This window comes from Nicotiana attenuata, unplaced genomic scaffold, assembly GCF_001879085.1.
Source record: "Nicotiana attenuata strain UT unplaced genomic scaffold, NIATTr2, whole genome shotgun sequence".
NCBI classification, from domain to species: domain Eukaryota; kingdom Viridiplantae; phylum Streptophyta; class Magnoliopsida; order Solanales; family Solanaceae; genus Nicotiana; species Nicotiana attenuata.
The window spans coordinates 559,035-577,666 of record NW_017670504.1 but is presented as its reverse complement, the minus strand read 5'-3'; the positions used below and the strand labels follow the sequence as shown (position 1 = coordinate 577,666).

General features: G+C 35.9%; 1 protein-coding gene across 2 annotated transcripts in view; it reads right to left on the bottom strand.

The window, feature by feature from the left end:
• The window catches only part of LOC109240322 (acyl-CoA-binding domain-containing protein 4-like), a 31,450-nt gene that overhangs the window by 1,878 nt on the left and 10,940 nt on the right, over positions 1 to 18,632 (bottom strand). Inside the window, exons 2-16 of one of the 2 annotated variants that reach the window (XM_019406948.1) lie at positions 16,949 to 17,019; positions 15,082 to 15,145; positions 14,922 to 14,993; positions 14,617 to 14,811; positions 14,469 to 14,546; positions 14,022 to 14,123; positions 13,786 to 13,855; positions 11,986 to 12,047; positions 11,274 to 11,413; positions 10,798 to 10,924; positions 10,589 to 10,703; positions 6,869 to 6,957; positions 2,912 to 2,995; positions 2,575 to 2,760; positions 234 to 389 (exon numbers count right to left, since the gene is read on the bottom strand). In XM_019406948.1, coding sequence (XP_019262493.1) covers positions 234 to 389; positions 2,575 to 2,760; positions 2,912 to 2,995; positions 6,869 to 6,957; positions 10,589 to 10,703; positions 10,798 to 10,924; positions 11,274 to 11,413; positions 11,986 to 12,047; positions 13,786 to 13,855; positions 14,022 to 14,123; positions 14,469 to 14,546; positions 14,617 to 14,811; positions 14,922 to 14,993; positions 15,082 to 15,145; positions 16,949 to 17,019 — 1,611 coding nt within the window. The remainder of the gene's footprint in view (positions 1 to 233; positions 390 to 2,574; positions 2,761 to 2,911; positions 2,996 to 6,868; positions 6,958 to 10,588; positions 10,704 to 10,797; positions 10,925 to 11,273; positions 11,414 to 11,985; positions 12,048 to 13,785; positions 13,856 to 14,021; positions 14,124 to 14,468; positions 14,547 to 14,616; positions 14,812 to 14,921; positions 14,994 to 15,081; positions 15,146 to 16,948; positions 17,020 to 18,632) is intronic. The other variant, XM_019406949.1, reaches the window with a different exon arrangement.

Genomic DNA, 18,632 nt, shown 5'->3' with positions numbered 1-18,632 from the left:
ACAAATGACAAAGTGGCCACTTAACCACAAAGCATTATCAAATCCGAAAGATACCAAAAGCATTTTAGCTATTTACTGGAGATGGAAGATAAAACAGACCAGTAGTTTAAACAAAACAATGAAACACAGAACATAGGCTACAGTTAAACTCAAATTTTAAAAAGAAGCAAAATGGGAAGGGGAAAAAAGCACTTTGCTTTCACTTATAGTATGCCTATCAATTTAAGAGTTACCTTGTAAAGGTCACTGTTGTGAGCCTCGGCATCTGTCAAGTCTTGCTTCAGCTGGAGTGTTTGCAACTTCTCTTTGCTGAGAGATGACTCTAATTCTTCCTTCTCAGCTTTGAGAGCTGCTAAAAGACATTCACTAGTTTCTTCAACTTTATTCACCTGCATGATGAAGCCATGAGATGATGTCCCAAGGGAACGACAAGGAAAAAGACAAACAGAAGGATACCAGAAGAAGTACGGTGAAAGAGAACAAGTCATGACTCACGGCACTGCAAAAAAGAACTCGCATAGAAATATGACAATATTGTGGTTTGTCAGTTTAAATCATGTTCAAGTGACGGCAAATTATTCAACCCTTCAACAGCATAAAGCAATACGAAAGCAGGCTGAAGCTTGTGGAGACAACAGCGATCAAAGTTTTGCACTGGCGTTCTGGCTTACCTGGCTTTTACATTTAATGAACAACAAATCTTGCATTCTTACAAATACCTCAGTTAACGCCACACATCTACATTTTGTGTTACTCAAGTAGTAGTATATACATTTAGTGACAGTGACCTGCTATTTGAGATATCAGAAACGAAATATTTTATTTTGTGCCTCACACAACTGACACTAGTTGTGTGAGGCCTCTTTTTTGTCTCACAATTTTGTGGACCCAAAAGTGTAAGATATGGGTCCACGAATCTTTGAGATAAAAAGAGGCCTCACACAGCTAGTGTCAGTTGTGTGGAGGCACAAAATAAAACTTCTCTAGCAGAAACCAATTGCTCTACTCAACTCAAACTTTAGACATTTAGGTCTATTAGCAGACATTTAGCCAAATTTGAATTTTAGAACTGCCTCTGATGGTATAAGACGTTAGCGTGATTGAAGAGCTAGAGAGAAAAGAAGAGGGAAGTACCCCTAATCATTTCTGGAAAGCTAGGACAAGTTGGAAGATTGAAGGAAGGCCAAGAAGAAAATGGCATATTCTTACATCATAGATCCTCTGTTTCACTTAAAATCTATAACTGGAGGGTTGAGTTACACAAAGAAGGATTTTTTTTTTTTGATAACCGTGGTTGGTGTATGGGCCAGCTAGCGCGCACCTCGACTAATTATACGGGATACCTGCTACCTCCCACCAGCAACCGGTACCAGTTAACTCTGTCCACCAAGGCTTGGATGGTGAGTTACACACGTCCGGAAAGGGACATATTTCAAACTACTGGATTCTAACGTTTTATTTTTTTTTTTCCTTTTGGGATGCAAGAAAAGATATTTGAAATTTTCAACATCAACAAAAAGTGAGAAAATAGGAAAAATTACAATAGGAGGACCAGACATGTTTTACAGAAGCACTAATATGGCCCGCAAATGTAATTGCTAATTGAATATAGTATATGAAATGCCAAACCTTCAAGCATGTTTGTTATTTGGTTTAAATTTGCTTAGGTGATATTAACACATATACCTACACAGGTATAATTACAAACTAAGTTTGATGCTTGTTCCGTGTGACAGACTCAGGGACTCATCCTTGTCTCTATGCCATGTATGTGCCATCTGAAATGTGTGCGCTAAAGTTGTACTCACAGTATTCTAATCAGTTTAAAGTGGTTAAAATTGAATATGTTTAATCTTTCAAGGACTATAAATTAAAGTTAATTATATAAAAAAGACTAAATTCTTTTCATTGGGATTGACTATGTTTAATCTGCACTTAAATGACTCCGCCAGTATGAACATCCATGAATACTCTTGTTGGATGTAAAGATATATGAACAAGGAATTAATAAATCAAACTCACCATGTGCAATTAATGATGTGGATTCAATCCACCCAATAAATGCACCTCACAATAGTTAAGGAGGAGCCATAATAATAAATCTGTAACACACAATCATTTATTGCTTTCACTATTTTTAGTTTTTATACAAGATACGTTACACCTATACATAGGTGGTGTTTCGTAACAAGCAATCATCAATTTCAATGAATTCAAAGATCCTTTGTTGTCTTGTTTGAACAACATTTTTATTCTCACGAGCTTTTTATCTCTTTCTTAGTCTATTATCAACTACTCGAAATATACAAGGAATTTTAGAAACAAGACATACCTAGTTGGTTGAGGCATATTCTCACAGAGAAGAGAACAAAACGTGAACTTCAAATGCAGCTTTATAGATGTACCTATTTGTTTTGTTTTTTTTCCGAGTAGATAGATTAACATACTAGTTATCTTAAAGAAAGCTGATAGCACAATTAAACTGAGATCTCAGTGTACAAGAAAAACTAGCAAAATTCACATCATATCACCAATCATAAATGCAAGATAATGAATTTTAAAGCATCTGAATACCGTTGGCTCGGACTCAATGTTGTCCATCACAATTTCCGTTATTTTGCCGTCTTGGCCCATTCCATACTCTGATTCCATATCTCTTGTGGCATTAGTCGCATTATGCACTGCTGAAACACTATCTGCAGGAGTCTCAATCACTTTGGATTGCAAGGTTGACTTGTGGCTTGGTTTTAGTACGCTGACCTTAAAACAGTGATGAAAGACACCATAGAGAAATTTAATTAGGAGAAGCATAGCAAGGATAAAGAAACCAACCAACAATTCACTTGCCCCAGTGGAAGGGCTGACCAAACTAGCAAAGAGAATAAATATGATTTAGCTGTGCTGGAATTACCTCATTATTATATCGCCCATTGTATCCTCCAAAAGAAACTACAATATCTTCACCATTATATGAACATAAGACCAAGCTCAAGCCCTGTAGGACAAGAAATTGTCTTAAGTTAGAAGCTAAAACACTTTGATATTTAGAGAAAAAGATAAAATAGCAATCTCTTAAGCATAATTTGATATTCGGAGAAAGAAGAACGCAAAATAGCAATCTCTAAGAATACTTAAGAACCCGACGTACTATTATCTATTTGAAAAATAATTTCATGCAAACACAGGTTCATCAAACACATTTAGGTCCCAGATGATCAGTGGCCCGGGCAATAAGGAACAATACAATAGTCGTGGCACAGTAGAAAATGAAGAGTTCCCAAAATTTTCAACATCATTTCATTGTTGTTTACATTTTAAATGAGGAACAATAAGTCACAGTGTTATAAATAGCGCTCCCCTCAGCGCTAATAGCGTGAGGCGAGGAGACGCGAGCAACCTGCGCTTTTTTGGCTCTGTTGCGTTGCGATTGTAAAAGGCGAGCGCCTCTGCCTGTGTAGCGAGAGGCGAGCTGTGGCGTCACTTTTTTAAAAAAAAGAAAGAAAAAGGCACAAAGACCAGCGACTTAAAACATTAGGGCTTGCAGCGATTTCACTTTCTTTCTTCTTCAACCTTCAAACAACAGAGCAGCCATAGTAGACAATTTCGACCTGAAAGCTTCAAGTTTCTGCCATCCTCTTCTTCATCCAAGTCGACCCATCCCAGGTATGCTTCTCTTCTTCTTCGATTTCCTTTCTCCTTTCACCTTTCTCCTTTCTTTCTTTCTTTCTTTCTTTCTTTCTTTCTTTCTTCCTTTTCCTTCTTCTCTTCTTCTTTCTATTTTTTTGCTCTATTTTTTGTCGAGCAACAGTGCAGAACAGAGAGGCAGTTGCTCTGTTTTTTTTTTTCGTTTTTCTTGTTCTTCTGATCTTCTCTTCTTCTTTCTATATTTTTTGCTCTGTTTTTTGTCGAGCAACAGTGCAGCAAAAAACAGAACAGAGTCTGTGTATGCTCTTTTTTTTTTTCATTTTTCTTCTTCTTCTGATCTTCTCTTCTTTATTTTTCTTTTATTGCTCTGTTTTTGATTGAGCAGCAGTACTACACACTGTTTTTGCTATTGTTTTTGCTCTGGTTTTTCAATTCTTTCACTGTTGGGCTTGGGCAGAGGCAGAGGCAGAGAACTTCAAAACTTCAAACCTGAAATTTCCTCCTTTTTCAGTTATAGAGTAGAATTAATTGCATATTGTGATATTGACTTGATAATTTTTTTTCTACAGAACAGCATTGAAATGGCGCCATCCAATAGTAATAAAAGAAATGATATAGCTTGGAATTATGCTATACAAGGCTCATCAAGATCCGCAATTAAATGTGTGTTTTGTGAAAAACATATCATGGTGGAATAATTCGTCACACGCAACATTTGATAGGTGGATTTAAAAATGTAGTACAATGTCCTCTTTGTCCGCCCGAGGTTAGGGAGGAAGCAAAAGCATTTGTTGAGAAGAAAAATGTGACAAGAACTCAAATGAATTATGAAGCATCGGTGAATCTAATTTGATGAAGATGATGAAAAAACCAAACTCAAAAGATATCTTCAAATAGTTCTAGTGGGTCATCCACGGCGCGTACTGTGACAAAAGGTCCTCTCAATCTTTATTTCTCGGTAAAACAACAAGAAAAGGGAAAAGATTATTCTGGTTCAGGTTTAGAAGCCAAGAAGATTTTGAGGGATCGCTCCGTAAGTGCCTTTGCAGCATGGATGTACGATGCAGAGCTTCCTTTCAATTGTGTTAACTACAAAACTTTTGATAAATTCATTGAGGCCGTAGGACAATATGGCCCAGGAATGAAGCCTCCTAGCTATCATGAAGTTAGAGTAACTCATCTTAGAAAACAGGTGAAGAAGATAGACAAAATTATTGAGGAGCATAGATTGGAATGGAACAAGTTTGGATGTTCCATTACGATGCATAGACAGCACGGAATGAAAAAATGATCATAAATGTGTTGGTGAACTCTCCAAGAGGGAATGTTTTTCTTGAATCAAACGATGCTAGCAACTCTTCTACCGATGGAAGCAAAATGTACAGCTTGTTTAGAAAGACTATTGATAAAATTGGAAAGGAAAATGTTGTACAAGTTGTTACCGATAATGCTAGTGAGAATGTTAGTGCGGGTAAGATGATGGAAGCTATGTATCCACACATTTATTGGACTCCATGTACTGCCCATTGTATCAATTTGATGTTTGGTGACATATTCAAGGAAAACCCATATGCTTCAGGTAACTTTAATATAGTTATCTTCAAAGCTTTAACTTAATTTATACTTATGTCCTATTAAGTACTAACTATAAAATTGTTATTGTTACTTTTACAGTTTCCACTAAGGCCGTCAAGATATATTCTTACATCAGTCAGAGGCCGTCGTTGTTGAATTTGATGAGGAAATTCACAAATAAAATAAATTTGGTGAGACCGGCCAAGACTAGATTTGCAACGGCTTTTTTGACTTTGCATAGTTTTTACTTTTACTTGCAAAAGAAAAAGTTGAGAAAGCTAGTTCTTCAAATGAATGGAAAGATAATAGATATGCAAAGGAAGCTGCGGGGAGAAAAACTACCAAAGTTCTTATTTCTCCATCATTCTAGAATGACGTCGTTCGGGCTCTTAAAGTTGGTGGTCCTTTGATTAGGGTGCTTCATATGGTGGATGGGGAGAGAAAACCACCAATGGACTATCTTTATGAAGCTACGGGTAGATCCAAAAAGACTATTGAAGCGTCATTTGAGGGAGATGTTAGGAAATATGAGAAAGTTTTTGAGATTATTGATAGCAGGTGGTCGAATCAACTCCATCGACCTTTGCATGCAGCAAGCCATATTCTGAACCCGTGATTATTTACAAGAATACTAGAGATGACACTTTGGATTCAGAGGTGTGGGTTGGATACCATCAATGTCTTGAGAAGTTGGTCCCCGATTCAGCGATGGTAGATCAAATAGGGGAGGAGTTTGGTAGGTACTCACAAGCAGATGACTATTTGGTTTACAAGCGGCCATTAGAGCCAGAGACATAAGGTCGCCAGGTAACTAAGTTTAATATAGATATCCTTATAGCTTTAATTTAATTCATTTGTTTTATACTTATTAACTTATAAATATTTTGCTATAGTTGAATGGTGGATGCAATTTGGACATCAAACTCCAAACTTGCAAAAGTTTGCCATCAAAGTTCTAAGCCTAACTTGTAGTGCATCTAGATGCGAGAAAAATTGGAGCGTATTTGAGCATGTAAGAAGCAGATTTGTATCCTCTCGCCTCAGTGAAGCAGGCCCTCGTCGCTATTTGTCGCCGCACCGCGCTATCCAAAACACTGATAAGTCAAAACTTTTGACAACTAAAACAATTGCAGTATCAAAATTCAAATCATCTCTAACTTAGGCTTAACCTGAGATGGTAACATATTCATATCTGTCTGCATCACAATTTAGTGGTAACTAAAGATATTGCGACCGCACGGACAAACTAGAATTTGTCAAGTTATTTCCACAGAAGTTTAATCAGGGATGAGCGTGATAAGAACTTGAATAGCTCAAGGGTACTGATGGATGTTCTTCATTTTCGTTTGCTGTATTATGCACATTGATGACATATCACAGATTCTGTAGAGTGTCGAGCACACCTCAGGAATTCAATCGTAGGACCACATTGGACGGCCAGAATAATGGGATATGGAAACAACAGAAGCAGCATGTGGCATTAGTTCAGACAGCTCAAATTTGAGTCATCCAACTAAAAATTATCTTTTAGAGGAAAACAGAACAAGCAAAAGCTTTGTATCCAGTCCAGATACTTGAAGGGGAAAAAAAGGAAACAAAAACTGGTAGGTTGCTTGAAAAAAGAAGATGCCGCCCGGAACAGGAATACCTCAGTGGCAAGAGGAACATGTCCTTGAACAGTTGTTACAACTGACCAAGCCAAAGTAGACATGTTGAGCACAACAGTTTCAGAGACCCCTGCAACAATTGTAAGATAATAAGAACAGCATAAAGTTGTAAGAGAGACTGAAACAATTAAAAAAAAAAAAACTAAAAAAGCATAAACACAAGAACGATGGCAATGGTCCACAACTAAAATCATATTGAAGCAAATATAAGTGATCCACAGATATCATAATTTTTTGTCCAACTCCGGATTACTGCTTTCACTTTCTACAAAAATTATAATCTGCAGTGCGCTCCCCCCTAGATTAGAAACAGAGTTACCGCAGATTTCTACTGTACTTTTGCACCGGCTATTCAGATGATTCTTCATAGAAAACCAATCATGCCAAGCACAACAAGCTTATGCATAAACCAAGAGACAACCCACAAGTCCCTTGAACCTGATTAACTCTCAGGGGTCATTTGGTAGGGTGTATATGAATAGTACTGAATAGGGTGTATTAGTAATGCTGAGATTAGTAATGCTAGGATTAGTTATACTAGGATTAATTATGCAGGGATTATTTCTTATCGACTGTTTGGTTTGGTGTTAAAACATACATTGCATAATTTTATTAAAAAGTTGTTCGTATACAAAAAATACCCTCCACATTCTTTAGCTTTGTATGTGAAAAAGGTTTTGAAAGGGCAGTTATATCTTTATACATGCTTATCCACGTACCAAAAACCATGGTATTGCTAATGCCATGGATTGCTATGTATAAGAATAGTACTCAATATACATGATTATATTCCCTAATACATCCTGCCAAACGACCCCTCATAGTATTACAATGCTCTAGTTCTGTAGTAGATTAGAAACAGTTGACCCCATATTTCTTCTGTACTTTCACTCATTCATCTGCACCGGCTATTCAGATGATGCATCACAGAAAACAATCATGCTAAGCACAACCTGCTTATGCAAAAACCAAGAGACAAACCCACAAGTTCCTAACCTGTTAACTCTCGTGGTATTAAAATGCTCTAGTTCACACATCAAGAATTTGTACATGCAACTCAAAACCTTAAGGCAACGGATAGAATTAAAAGAGACATTTGCAAATCAATTTGGAAAACCCTTACAAAGCTGATATGGGAAGCTATCATGTCAAAATCATCTCGCACATGTAACTCAGTTCTAGGGTTTATATACTAGTTGATTGTTTTTTGCTCTGCTTTGGCTTTTTAAAAGGCTTAGTATGCTATAGAGTCGGCTAGAGTAGAGAGAGTAAGCACAACAAACTCAAGAGTGGACAGGTAAGCTCAACAAGCTAAAGTGTGGGCTGGAACAAAGAAAATGGACTCAGAATGCTGAGATACGAACCTAGAAAAAGTTAGGCTTGATGAGTTGAGTTAAGATAGTGAAGCCCGGAGAGATAGGAATAAGCGAAGACAATATACAATTGAACCAGAAATAGAGATAAACAGTTGTAAGCACCAAATTAACAATGAGCACAGATGACCGAGATTTGGCTGATATGACATATTAAATGATGTAAGCTGCCTTATCTGAAAGATTAACCCAAGCTTAAACACTTAGAAAAATGACACATTTATTTATTTATATATTTATCTATTATAGGTTTGCAAGACGTCCTTACACAAGGGCTGACTCTCTCTTTCTTGGATCAAATACCTATAAATATCTTGTCGGACTAGTGGAGGTAAGACTCATCCCTATAACCCTCACAAGTTTTTAGGTGAAGTGGTTCACACCATTGAATATAGTATCAGAGTTCCTGGGTCAAGTCTCATTAAACCCATCAACAATTGAGGCAATTCACACAATTCAAAATGTGAAAGAACACGAGCTTACAACACAGCAATGTATCATCGTAAACCCACAACCAATATGTAAAATGTTGTAGATCTCTAACATATCTTCTACAGGACATTTTCTAACTTGAGAACTACTCAAAAGAGGTTGTACATAACTTTTCCTTTTTGGGGAAAGATGTGGATAACAAGTTGAGAGATAAATAAACACTATTTTACCATGAAAAGTTAACCAACCATTCGAACTACCAAAAGGCCTTTCCCAATAATTCAGGGGCACACAGGGACACTTTTCATGCACCAAAAACATCGACTCCAAGATTCTAGGAAGTAACAAGATGATACCGTCAACCCTCTCTATAACAGCCTCGTTTGTTACGATATTTTTTGGCTTTTATAGTGAACGGATACTATACGCATTAGACATTTAAATAATTTTTTGGTTGTTATAATTAAAATTATTCAAAAATCAATTATTTTTCCTTTTTTAATGTTACATATAAAAGATAAGAAAATTTTTCAAATTTAAATCTCAAAAGATATGCATATTTCACTAGTTAAATATTGAAGAAAGCAAATACATTATTAATAAATTCATAACTAAACCTATACATATTTAAACACTAAGGCAAACATTTTAAAGCTACTTAGAAAAATAAATTCTTTCAAGATTGATGGAAGAACTTTGTAAATGTAGCTTGTTTCGTAGATTTCATTCTCTTACTAATATAACCTTGAATTGGCGAAGGTTCGTGTCCAAATTTTCAGCAAAAAGGTATCCAATAGCTTTCCCTTGAAGACAATCTAAGAGCTTAACAGTTAAATTTTCTATCTAAACATTTTTTGGAATTTGTCCCAATAGAAAAGATATCATGTGTAAATCTTCAAATCTTACATATTATGCAAGATAGAAACCTGTTTAATGGAATAGATTGTGTGCATATTTTTAGAATTATTAGTAATCTTAAAGATTCTATATGGTTGTTATAGAGGGGTAATATTTTTTTAGCGTTCTGCTATAAATATGGCTATTGCTGTTATAGGTAAAAAGTTGTTATAGAGAGGTAAAATATAAGTTAAAAAATTGGTTCGGAGAAAAATTTGGTTTTATAGTGAATGGCTGTTATATCGGGATGCTATTATAGAGATGTCTGACTGTATAAAACTAATCCCACTAGCCAAAAAAGAATTTACTCCCTCTTTCATTTTGTATGATGGTATTGCACGAAGTTTAAGTAAGAAATAAAAACTTTTGACACATACCAAAAGTACCCGTAGAACTTGTGGTCTTACACACATGAGATTGCTATGACTATAAGAGCGTGTCATTAAGGGTAAAAATAAAAAGTTGAAGAGTTTCCACGTACAAAAATGTGTCATTCTTTTCGGAATCAACCAAAAGGAAAGAGTATCGGATCAAATGGAATAGAGGGAATAATTGAAAGCTACTTCCTCTGTCCCAATTTAATTATCATACTTTCTTTTTTAGTCTGTCACAGAAAGAATGTCATACTTATTTTAAAGTAATTTAACTTAAATTTCTCATTTTACCCATAATGAAATGATCTATAGCCACACAAGTATCTAACTTGTTTTAGACCACAAGTTTCAAAAGTCTTTTTTTTTCTTAAATCCCGTCTCAGTCAAACACTGCTACATACATTAAGACAGAAGGAGTACTATCTTGCATGATCTGTTATGGACTAGAAATTCTTCCAGCTCAGACAACGAGATAGTCATCATATCTTATTCAAATTCCATATATTTAAAATTGTAGATTCTGCCAAGAACCCTCGATGAAGGAAAAAGGCACTAAAAATCCTAGCATAAACAACAGTTGGAACTATTATGAACACCATAGCTATTCTTAAAGTATAAAGCATACCGCTCTTGTTGTTGCCTCCCCCAACAATAAACCAATTCTCTCCAACAGCTACACCAGCATGGCCGGCACGTGGACTTGGTATTTCACCCTGTTGAGTAGGCCTTGACCACTCCATCTGTAAAAGTTAAATTAAATAACAGTTACCAATAACAAATAATATTCTAATTTGAGCAGTTCTCTATCTTTTGGAACCAAAATTATTATCTCACAGTTTGCAGGTCAAGAACATGCAGATCATTGAAGCAAGCAGTGTGTGAGCCCCCACCAAAAACTAGAAGGTAGCGCTCTGCATGTATAGTGGCAGCATGATCTGACCTTGGAGAAGGCGGCATTCCCCTAAGAAAATAATAAGGTCAAGGAAAGTGGATATTACCAACTTATAAGAGTAAAACTGCTTAAGCATAAGCATCAGTAAAGGCATATACCAAATAATCACGGTTTTTTAACGAAAGATAAAAAGATACATGGGCAAAATCTTTGTAAACGTTCACACTATTAGCATCAGTAGATTTTTGAAAATTTATACAGGCAATAAGACATGCAAGCTAACTAGATGAGGATTTCTTTTGCCAAAAAAGAGAAAACTCATAGACAGATGGTAACTGACTTCTATGTCCTTCAAAAAGACAAGCAAGAAAATCTGAAGAGAAAATAGCGTGCTTAAAGACTTCTGGAAGCATCTTACAGCGTGTCCACTTCATCCCAGGCCATGGTTTCTAAGTTTAGAATGTGTAGATCATTCAGGAGCGATCGATCTGCATCTTGTCCACCAAATAATACTAAGCTTGTTCCTACAAGGGTTACTGAATGTCCTCCACGGGAAACCTGCAGAAGTTAATCAACTCATCAAACAAGAATAATTAGTTTGTTTGTTTCATTCGTTTAGACTAATGGCCTGTTAGGCCAAGGTTCTAAAATCAACTCTATTCTGAAAAGTGTTTTTTTCTAAAAGTGCTCAGAAAAGTACTTTTCGTGAAAAGTTGTTTGTGTTTGGCTAATCAATTTAAAAAGTACTTTTGAGTAGCAATTAGTGTTTGGCCAAGCTTTTAGAAACTACTTCTAAGTGTATTTTTCTCAAAAGCGCTTTTCAAAAAAGTGCTTTTGGGGAGAAGCTGCTCTTTTCTGCTTCTCAAAAACTACTTCTGCTTCTACTCAAAAGCACTGTTTTTCTTCCTAGAAGCTTGGCCAAAGAACTCGCTTTGAAAAAAAAAAGTGCTTTTGACCTTGGAGAAGTTTGGCTAAACAGGCTATAAGACACAAAACAGATAGATAGAAAGGATACAACAGTTAAGTCAGTAAACATCCAACCCCAGAAATCATCAAATCAGAAGCAGGGACGCCAAGAATATTTGAAGCCACTAAAAAGGTAAAACAGCATTATGGGATAACAAATATACCGGTGTCTTTCCATATGTCTTCAAGGTCGACCAAGTATGCAGTTGCAGATCAAACACCATCACTGGCAAACGAATGGCACATAGCATTAAGCAACAAAAAAATCAAGTAAATAAGGTTCTATGTAATGACTCGAATCCATTTTGTTATGAAGATACTCTTTAAGTTAGGTGACCAAAACAGGTCGGTAGTTTGTCTCACTTAGGCAAAGCCATTAGTGCAGACACAAATGTGCCTCATTACCCATGAGCTCTTTCTGGAAGAGAATGACACTAAACAATAATGTCTCACTTTATTGTACTGTCTGAATTCCTTCTTCCTTTTTGTCATAATTTGTAGTTTTTTCAATTCCTTTGTTCGTACAATTATTATTTTCTTAAGTGTATATTTTCCTTAATTGGTGTGAATTTTTAGTTATCATTCTTGAATTCCTTCCATATGTGGGTTTGCTACCTACTACACGAAGGTAGCACATTAACATTGTACCTTTTTATCCACGAAAATGCCCCTTACCACCTAATTAAAATTAGAAACTTTTAACTTTTAAGGACTTTTCAATCTTTTACCTGAATTCCCAAATTTCCCATCTTCCATCGGCTCTCGTTTTCCGTAGAAAATTCGTGCCTGAAGTACTCTTCGTTCTCTCTATGAATCTTCTCTTCATTTCAATTTTCTCAACCTTCCATCTCCAGGCATACTTCTCAATTTCTAAAATTCAAAGTTCTTTTTAGGATCTTTTCTCTATGCCACCTTGACCAATACGAACTTAGTGTTCATCTTCAGGTTACATTCAATTTTTTGTTTTTGAAGTAATAAATTATTCCATGAACTGTTTCAAACAGAAAAGAACATAAGATATTGATGTCGCACCATGTAGATTCAAAAAGATCAGAATATGACATCGAAAATGCCTTTGGTTTCCTCTGCTATTTTGATTATTATATTGAAAACCTTGTACTTTTGATGGTTTTAAAAAAGGGAAACAGGTTCTTAACAGTATTTTCATGGATTCCATAATAGGGGTTTTAAGAAACATGTCTCGACATCAGAATTTTGGGGAGAGCCTCTAGAGCAAAACGGTGGAGGAAATGACAGATAGGTGTAGGAGAATGTAGAGATGGAAATTGGTGATTTAAATAAAAGACTGAAAAGCCCTTAAAAGTCTCTATTTTAATTAGGTGGCAAGGGGCATTTTGGTGAAAAAGTTGGTAACAAAACCATATATGTATATATATAGAGAGAGAAAAAAAAATGTTCGTTGTTTGTGTCTTTATTCGTTAAAGCTCGTGCTTTATTTTCTCTGTAGGTGTCTTTATTCGTTAAAGCTCGTGCTTTATTTTCTCTTTGTATTTAAAGCCCAATAAACAAGGTCAGAAGTTCTCTAGGTCATGGAATAGTACTTTGCAGATATTCATGGAACATAAATGAGACCAGAGCATCTTGTGATCTTCATATGTGCATGTATGTTACCCAGTCCCTTTTTAATTTATCTATTCCCTGTCGAGGTTACCCAGTCCCTTGCAATATGCATGACTGGATAATATTGGTAGTCATAGGCCCAAAGCTGGTCAAAGCATTCTAATGAGCCAAAAGTACATCAAATGGCTCAAAAGTAAACCCCAAATCTTCTAATGATTATCATGAAGCTAAGAAGAGTAATTTCATCTCTTTCTTCTTTTCTTCTGGGAAAAGAAACTTCCATTTTCAGGTGTACTGACTTGGAGTAACTACACTTGAATCATCTCTAGGCTGCTCTTATACAAAGAAAAAATTGGCATCAAATTTAAGTGACAAGAACAAACCTTGCACACTTTCAGAAGGATTTCTCATATGTCCACCAATTGATAAGAGCTTAGTTCCTTCCCATGGTACCTAGAGAGAGAGAGAGAGTGAGAGAGAGAACAGAGGATAACTAATATGAGCAAAGAGAAACCTCAATGCTAATGTGAGTTGAATCCCCATGTAAATACCAGGCAGAAGTTGGTGTAACTACCACAATAATTTGATTATTACAAAAAAACCATATATCAATACTAACCAGGGAGTGACCAGCCAAAGGAGCTACTGGTACGGGAGAAGCCTCACCCCCAGCTGCTTTAACTTCAACCCTAGACCATGTCCAACTCTTCAAGTCCAAAGCCTGCATTGACCCCCAATCCACAAAAGTTGAATGTCCAGCAACCAAAGGAGGAGAAAAACTACAATGGAAGAATACCTACTCTTTAGGATTGGGAAAAAGAAAATCTAGTGAGGCAATAACATTAAAAAGTTGAAAAGAATGAGACTAAGAATGAAAAAATCTGCAGTAATTAGTGTTAACCAGCTTCCAAGGACAAGCATGGTAAAGAATCATCAGAGTTGAAAATCTTATGATTTGTGATAAGTAAAAAAGACATCAACAACTATATATATATATATATATATATATATATATATATATATATATATATATATCAATGACAGCTTGCCTAGATAGTTTTCATACCTGGAGATCGCTAAGGTAACGCCCATTGTAGTTGCCCCCGAATATATACATCTTATCATCAATAACAGCAGCTCCATGCTGTGAAAGAAGATGGAGATTGGTTGAGAGTATGAGTAAAAGCAACAAATAAGAGATGCAAAACAAATACCTCATATCGAGCTCTCGGTCGTGGACTAGATACTGGAGGTGAAACCCATTGATCATATACACTAACTGCACCAAAACTTTCTGATACAACATCTTTATCCCGAGCATCTGACAAGTTGCCATTTTCAGTAGGAATAGTTTTTGTCTCGGGAAAAGCATTTCCGTTCTCAATAATTGGCTCAGATTTTGGATTATGCTGAACGAAAGGAGAAAATGGGGAGTTAAAGGAAAAGATAAAAGCTCAGATTAGGGAAAGAGAAAGAGAGAAAAGAATTAAAGAATCATACAAAGGAAAGGGAAACTCACATTCATATCTCCGTCAATTACAGGCTCTGAAACAAAATTTGAGGCCCTGAAATACCAACCTGGATCTTCTTCCTATTCATGTTCCATAACAAATAAAAGCTGTTTAACTTTTTCATTCATTCCACGAAAATTATCAAGATAAGCTTAGCTCTGCACAGACCTCTATTATTTTTATGAAGAGACGCATTGCCTCAGTGGAAGCCATGTTACCAAGTCCATTCCAGCTACAAAAATAGGACCACCTTTTAGAATACAAATTCAGCCCGCGATAATGCATATGGAATATTAACAGCTGTGAGTAGGATTTTTTTTGGCTGTGGCACTGGGATGTCCTGTTTTCTTTTCTTCTCTTCTTTTTCTTCTTTATATCTTTTTATTGGTGGCTCTAGGATACCTGTTTAATAATGAATTACCTTTTGGGCTAGGACTGACTATCATGATGAATCTTGATTATTTAATATTCCAATTTCATAATCCCATTAATCAATCTTTTCCCCTGCTTGTTATCTCGTCTAAATTTGAGATATAGGCAACCTGTTCAACACCAAACAGCTCAATAAATTAATTTCAATTATATTACTTATCATCAGTTTTTTTCTGTTTCAGAAGCCAATTTGCCCCATAATATGCCATTAGTTATGACCCCACAATTGTTCAACGCGAATGAGGTTGCAAACATTTTCCTATTACAATGACCAAGGTTCTTCTCACCTATGGCACCACTATTTGCCTTAAACAACTGATTGTAGTCAACCGCATGTCTTCAGGTGTTGTCAAAAGCGAAAAGCTCTAAAAAGCGCTTTACGTCTATTGGGCTTTAAGCGCAAAGCACACGTAAAAGTATTGGCTGTAGTAAGAAAAGGCGCAATGACGGTAAAAAATAAAAATATATATGTAATTCAAGAACAAATAACAAATGCATTCATAATGTTTTCCTTTACAGTTAATACACTTATTTTCTGATTATATTTGTCGTTTATTCCCGCTTGATTCACAATAAAACGCATGGGCAATGAGGCGCATGTCTTAGTTTTTTGCCTTACACTGAAGTGCAGCCTCCCTAAGCTTCTCTGGGCTCCAGGGCTTAAGCGCGCCTTAAATGAGCCTTTGACAACACTGATGTCTTCCCATCCCTGGCTGTTGCAAACTTTTATAACACTCCTTCGATTATAAACTAATGAAATTGTTAGCCTGTAGCAATGACTCTACTTAAAGCTCTGCTGCTGGAGAGCTTCTGATGTCGCAGCACAAATGAGAGAAGGGAGAACAAAGGGGGGAAATGAGAATGCGAAGAAACAGAAGTAAGAAAGAAAGAAGATTTGAGAGAGAACAAAGAGAAAGAGCAAATGAGATAAAGAAAAGCAAGGAAGAGAGGGACAGAAAGAAAGAGAAAAGAAATAGAGAATGGGGGAGAGGAGAGGCTGAGAGGGGGAAAGAAGGAGAATGGAGGAGGAAGTAGGGGCCTGTAATACCAAATGAATTAATTAACTATTTATGGAAAAACGTCTAGAATTACTTATTTATGAATAGGACTCATGTGTGTTTTTTCGAAAAAATTATAAGAGGAAAAAAGTATCTACTTTGAACTTTCTCAACATAATACACAACAGTCCTATTCATAAATAAGTAGCTCTAAACGGTTTCCTTTTAAATTTTTAATAAGTATCTCTAAGCAGTTAGTATTCTTAGAACAATTAACACTCTATTCTAACTTAAAGATAACGACTACTGCAAACTACTAGATAGACACTATCAGTTACTAATAGACAACTTTATTTTCAACTAACCAGAGTAGAAATAAATAAAATTCAATGTTATTTTAGGTGCTATCTTGTTTTTAAGCTACATCCACCTCAATTAGGCAATGGAATGTATGTCTAAACTAATTTTATGCAGACATAAGAGAATTTAGCACAAATATGTTTATCATGTAATGAAAAAGGTAAAAGAAAAATTTCCTCGAATAAAGTAGATGATGAAAATCAAGATTAGATAATATCCGAATGATAGAGCTCATTAAAAGAAACCTTGTCCATTTGCTTTGTTCTACTGGACTCCAACTTCTAGGCTTCGGAATCTTACAAGGTCCTACAATTGCCTGCACTAATTAGACACATTAGACACAACAAGAATATCAATAGTCATACTATGTGCCAGATCCTTTGGAATTCAGCAAACAATTATAGACTACATAAACAAGAGAAAGAAAAATCATTTCTTTTTATAAGGTAAATAATTTTATTAACATTGGGAGAGAAAGACTCTCGTATACAAGAGGTATACCAAAAAGTAGAGAAATTACAAAAGAACATGATTCTTATGGAACTACGCCCAGTCATCTATATAGATAGGAATCTAATAGGTGCACCAAAAAACAATCAAAGACAAAGGCTATTTCTTCAATGTACAAAATCACATTCAATCTCCTCAAACACTCTCCTATTTCTCTCCTTGCATACGACCCACATAAGAGCTAGCAAAGTAACCTCCCAAGCCCTTTGTCTTCTTCTCCTTCGTCTACCGGTCCAGCTATGCAACACATATTTTGACAGTGCCTTGCATCACCCACAATATACCAAACCACCGATTCAAGATCACCCTCCACCGACCTGACACCACCCTACAATGACCAAAAGATGATCAACTTCTTCATCCGAACATTTGCACATATAACACCAACTAAAATAAGTAATATTTCTCTTGCTCGGATTACCGGCCGTCAGAATCATTCACCTCACTGCCAACCATGCAAAAACATATACTTTCTTGGGCACCCTTGGTATCCAAATCGATAAATGTGGAAAATTTGTCTCCTCTCTCACCAGCAAACTCTGTTAAAAGATTTGACTGTAAGAAAAATCATAGTCTATTCTCTACCCTCCATTTTCTAATACTTAGTAGGCTTAAGCCTTACGCCTAATAGCACAACTGAAGAGAATGAACCATGCTAAAACTTACTCTTTTTTTTTTTTTTGGCTAATGAAAGGAACTTAAATTATAATCTGGAACTAAAAACTTATGTTTCTTAAAAATGATAGAACAATTAACAACCCCCCCCCCCCCCCAACCAAAAAAAAAAGGGAAAAAGAATTATAGTGCATTTGACTCGACAAAATAATGGAATTTCAAGTTGTTTCTAATCAATTCAACTTGCAGGTATACACGATTCTAGCTCTGAATTGGGTAACCATCTCACGTAAAGCTTAAATTGTTAAAAGAAGCACATTTTTATTTACTTAATTATGTCCTAAACGCCTTGTCTTAAACTACTCTATGGATCCGTTTGCACGATATTTGATCTTATAGATCCATCGACAAGCTATTGCCTTCTTACTTTTTGGTAGTGGCAATAGCATCCATGTGCAACTTGTCTCTAAATTTTTTGTTTGTATAGCTTGCGTCCACCTTTCATCTTTCATGGCTTCAAAGTAATTTCTAGGCACAACTGAAAATAGTACACAAGAATGCCTTGTGTGCTAAAGAGAAACGTTCATAACTGAAATTGTGGGTTTGAGAATGGGCTTTACCTAAAGAAGCTATACACTAGTGTTTCGAAGATGATCTTTTTTTTTGGAATAAGTAATCAAAGATTTATAAATACTTGCTCTAAGTTAGTGCCCAATGACATAATTACAAAAAGTGTAGTTCCTCTATCATATCTAGAAATACAACTTCATCATGTGCAATAAGCAAGTTGCACCAAAAATCTAG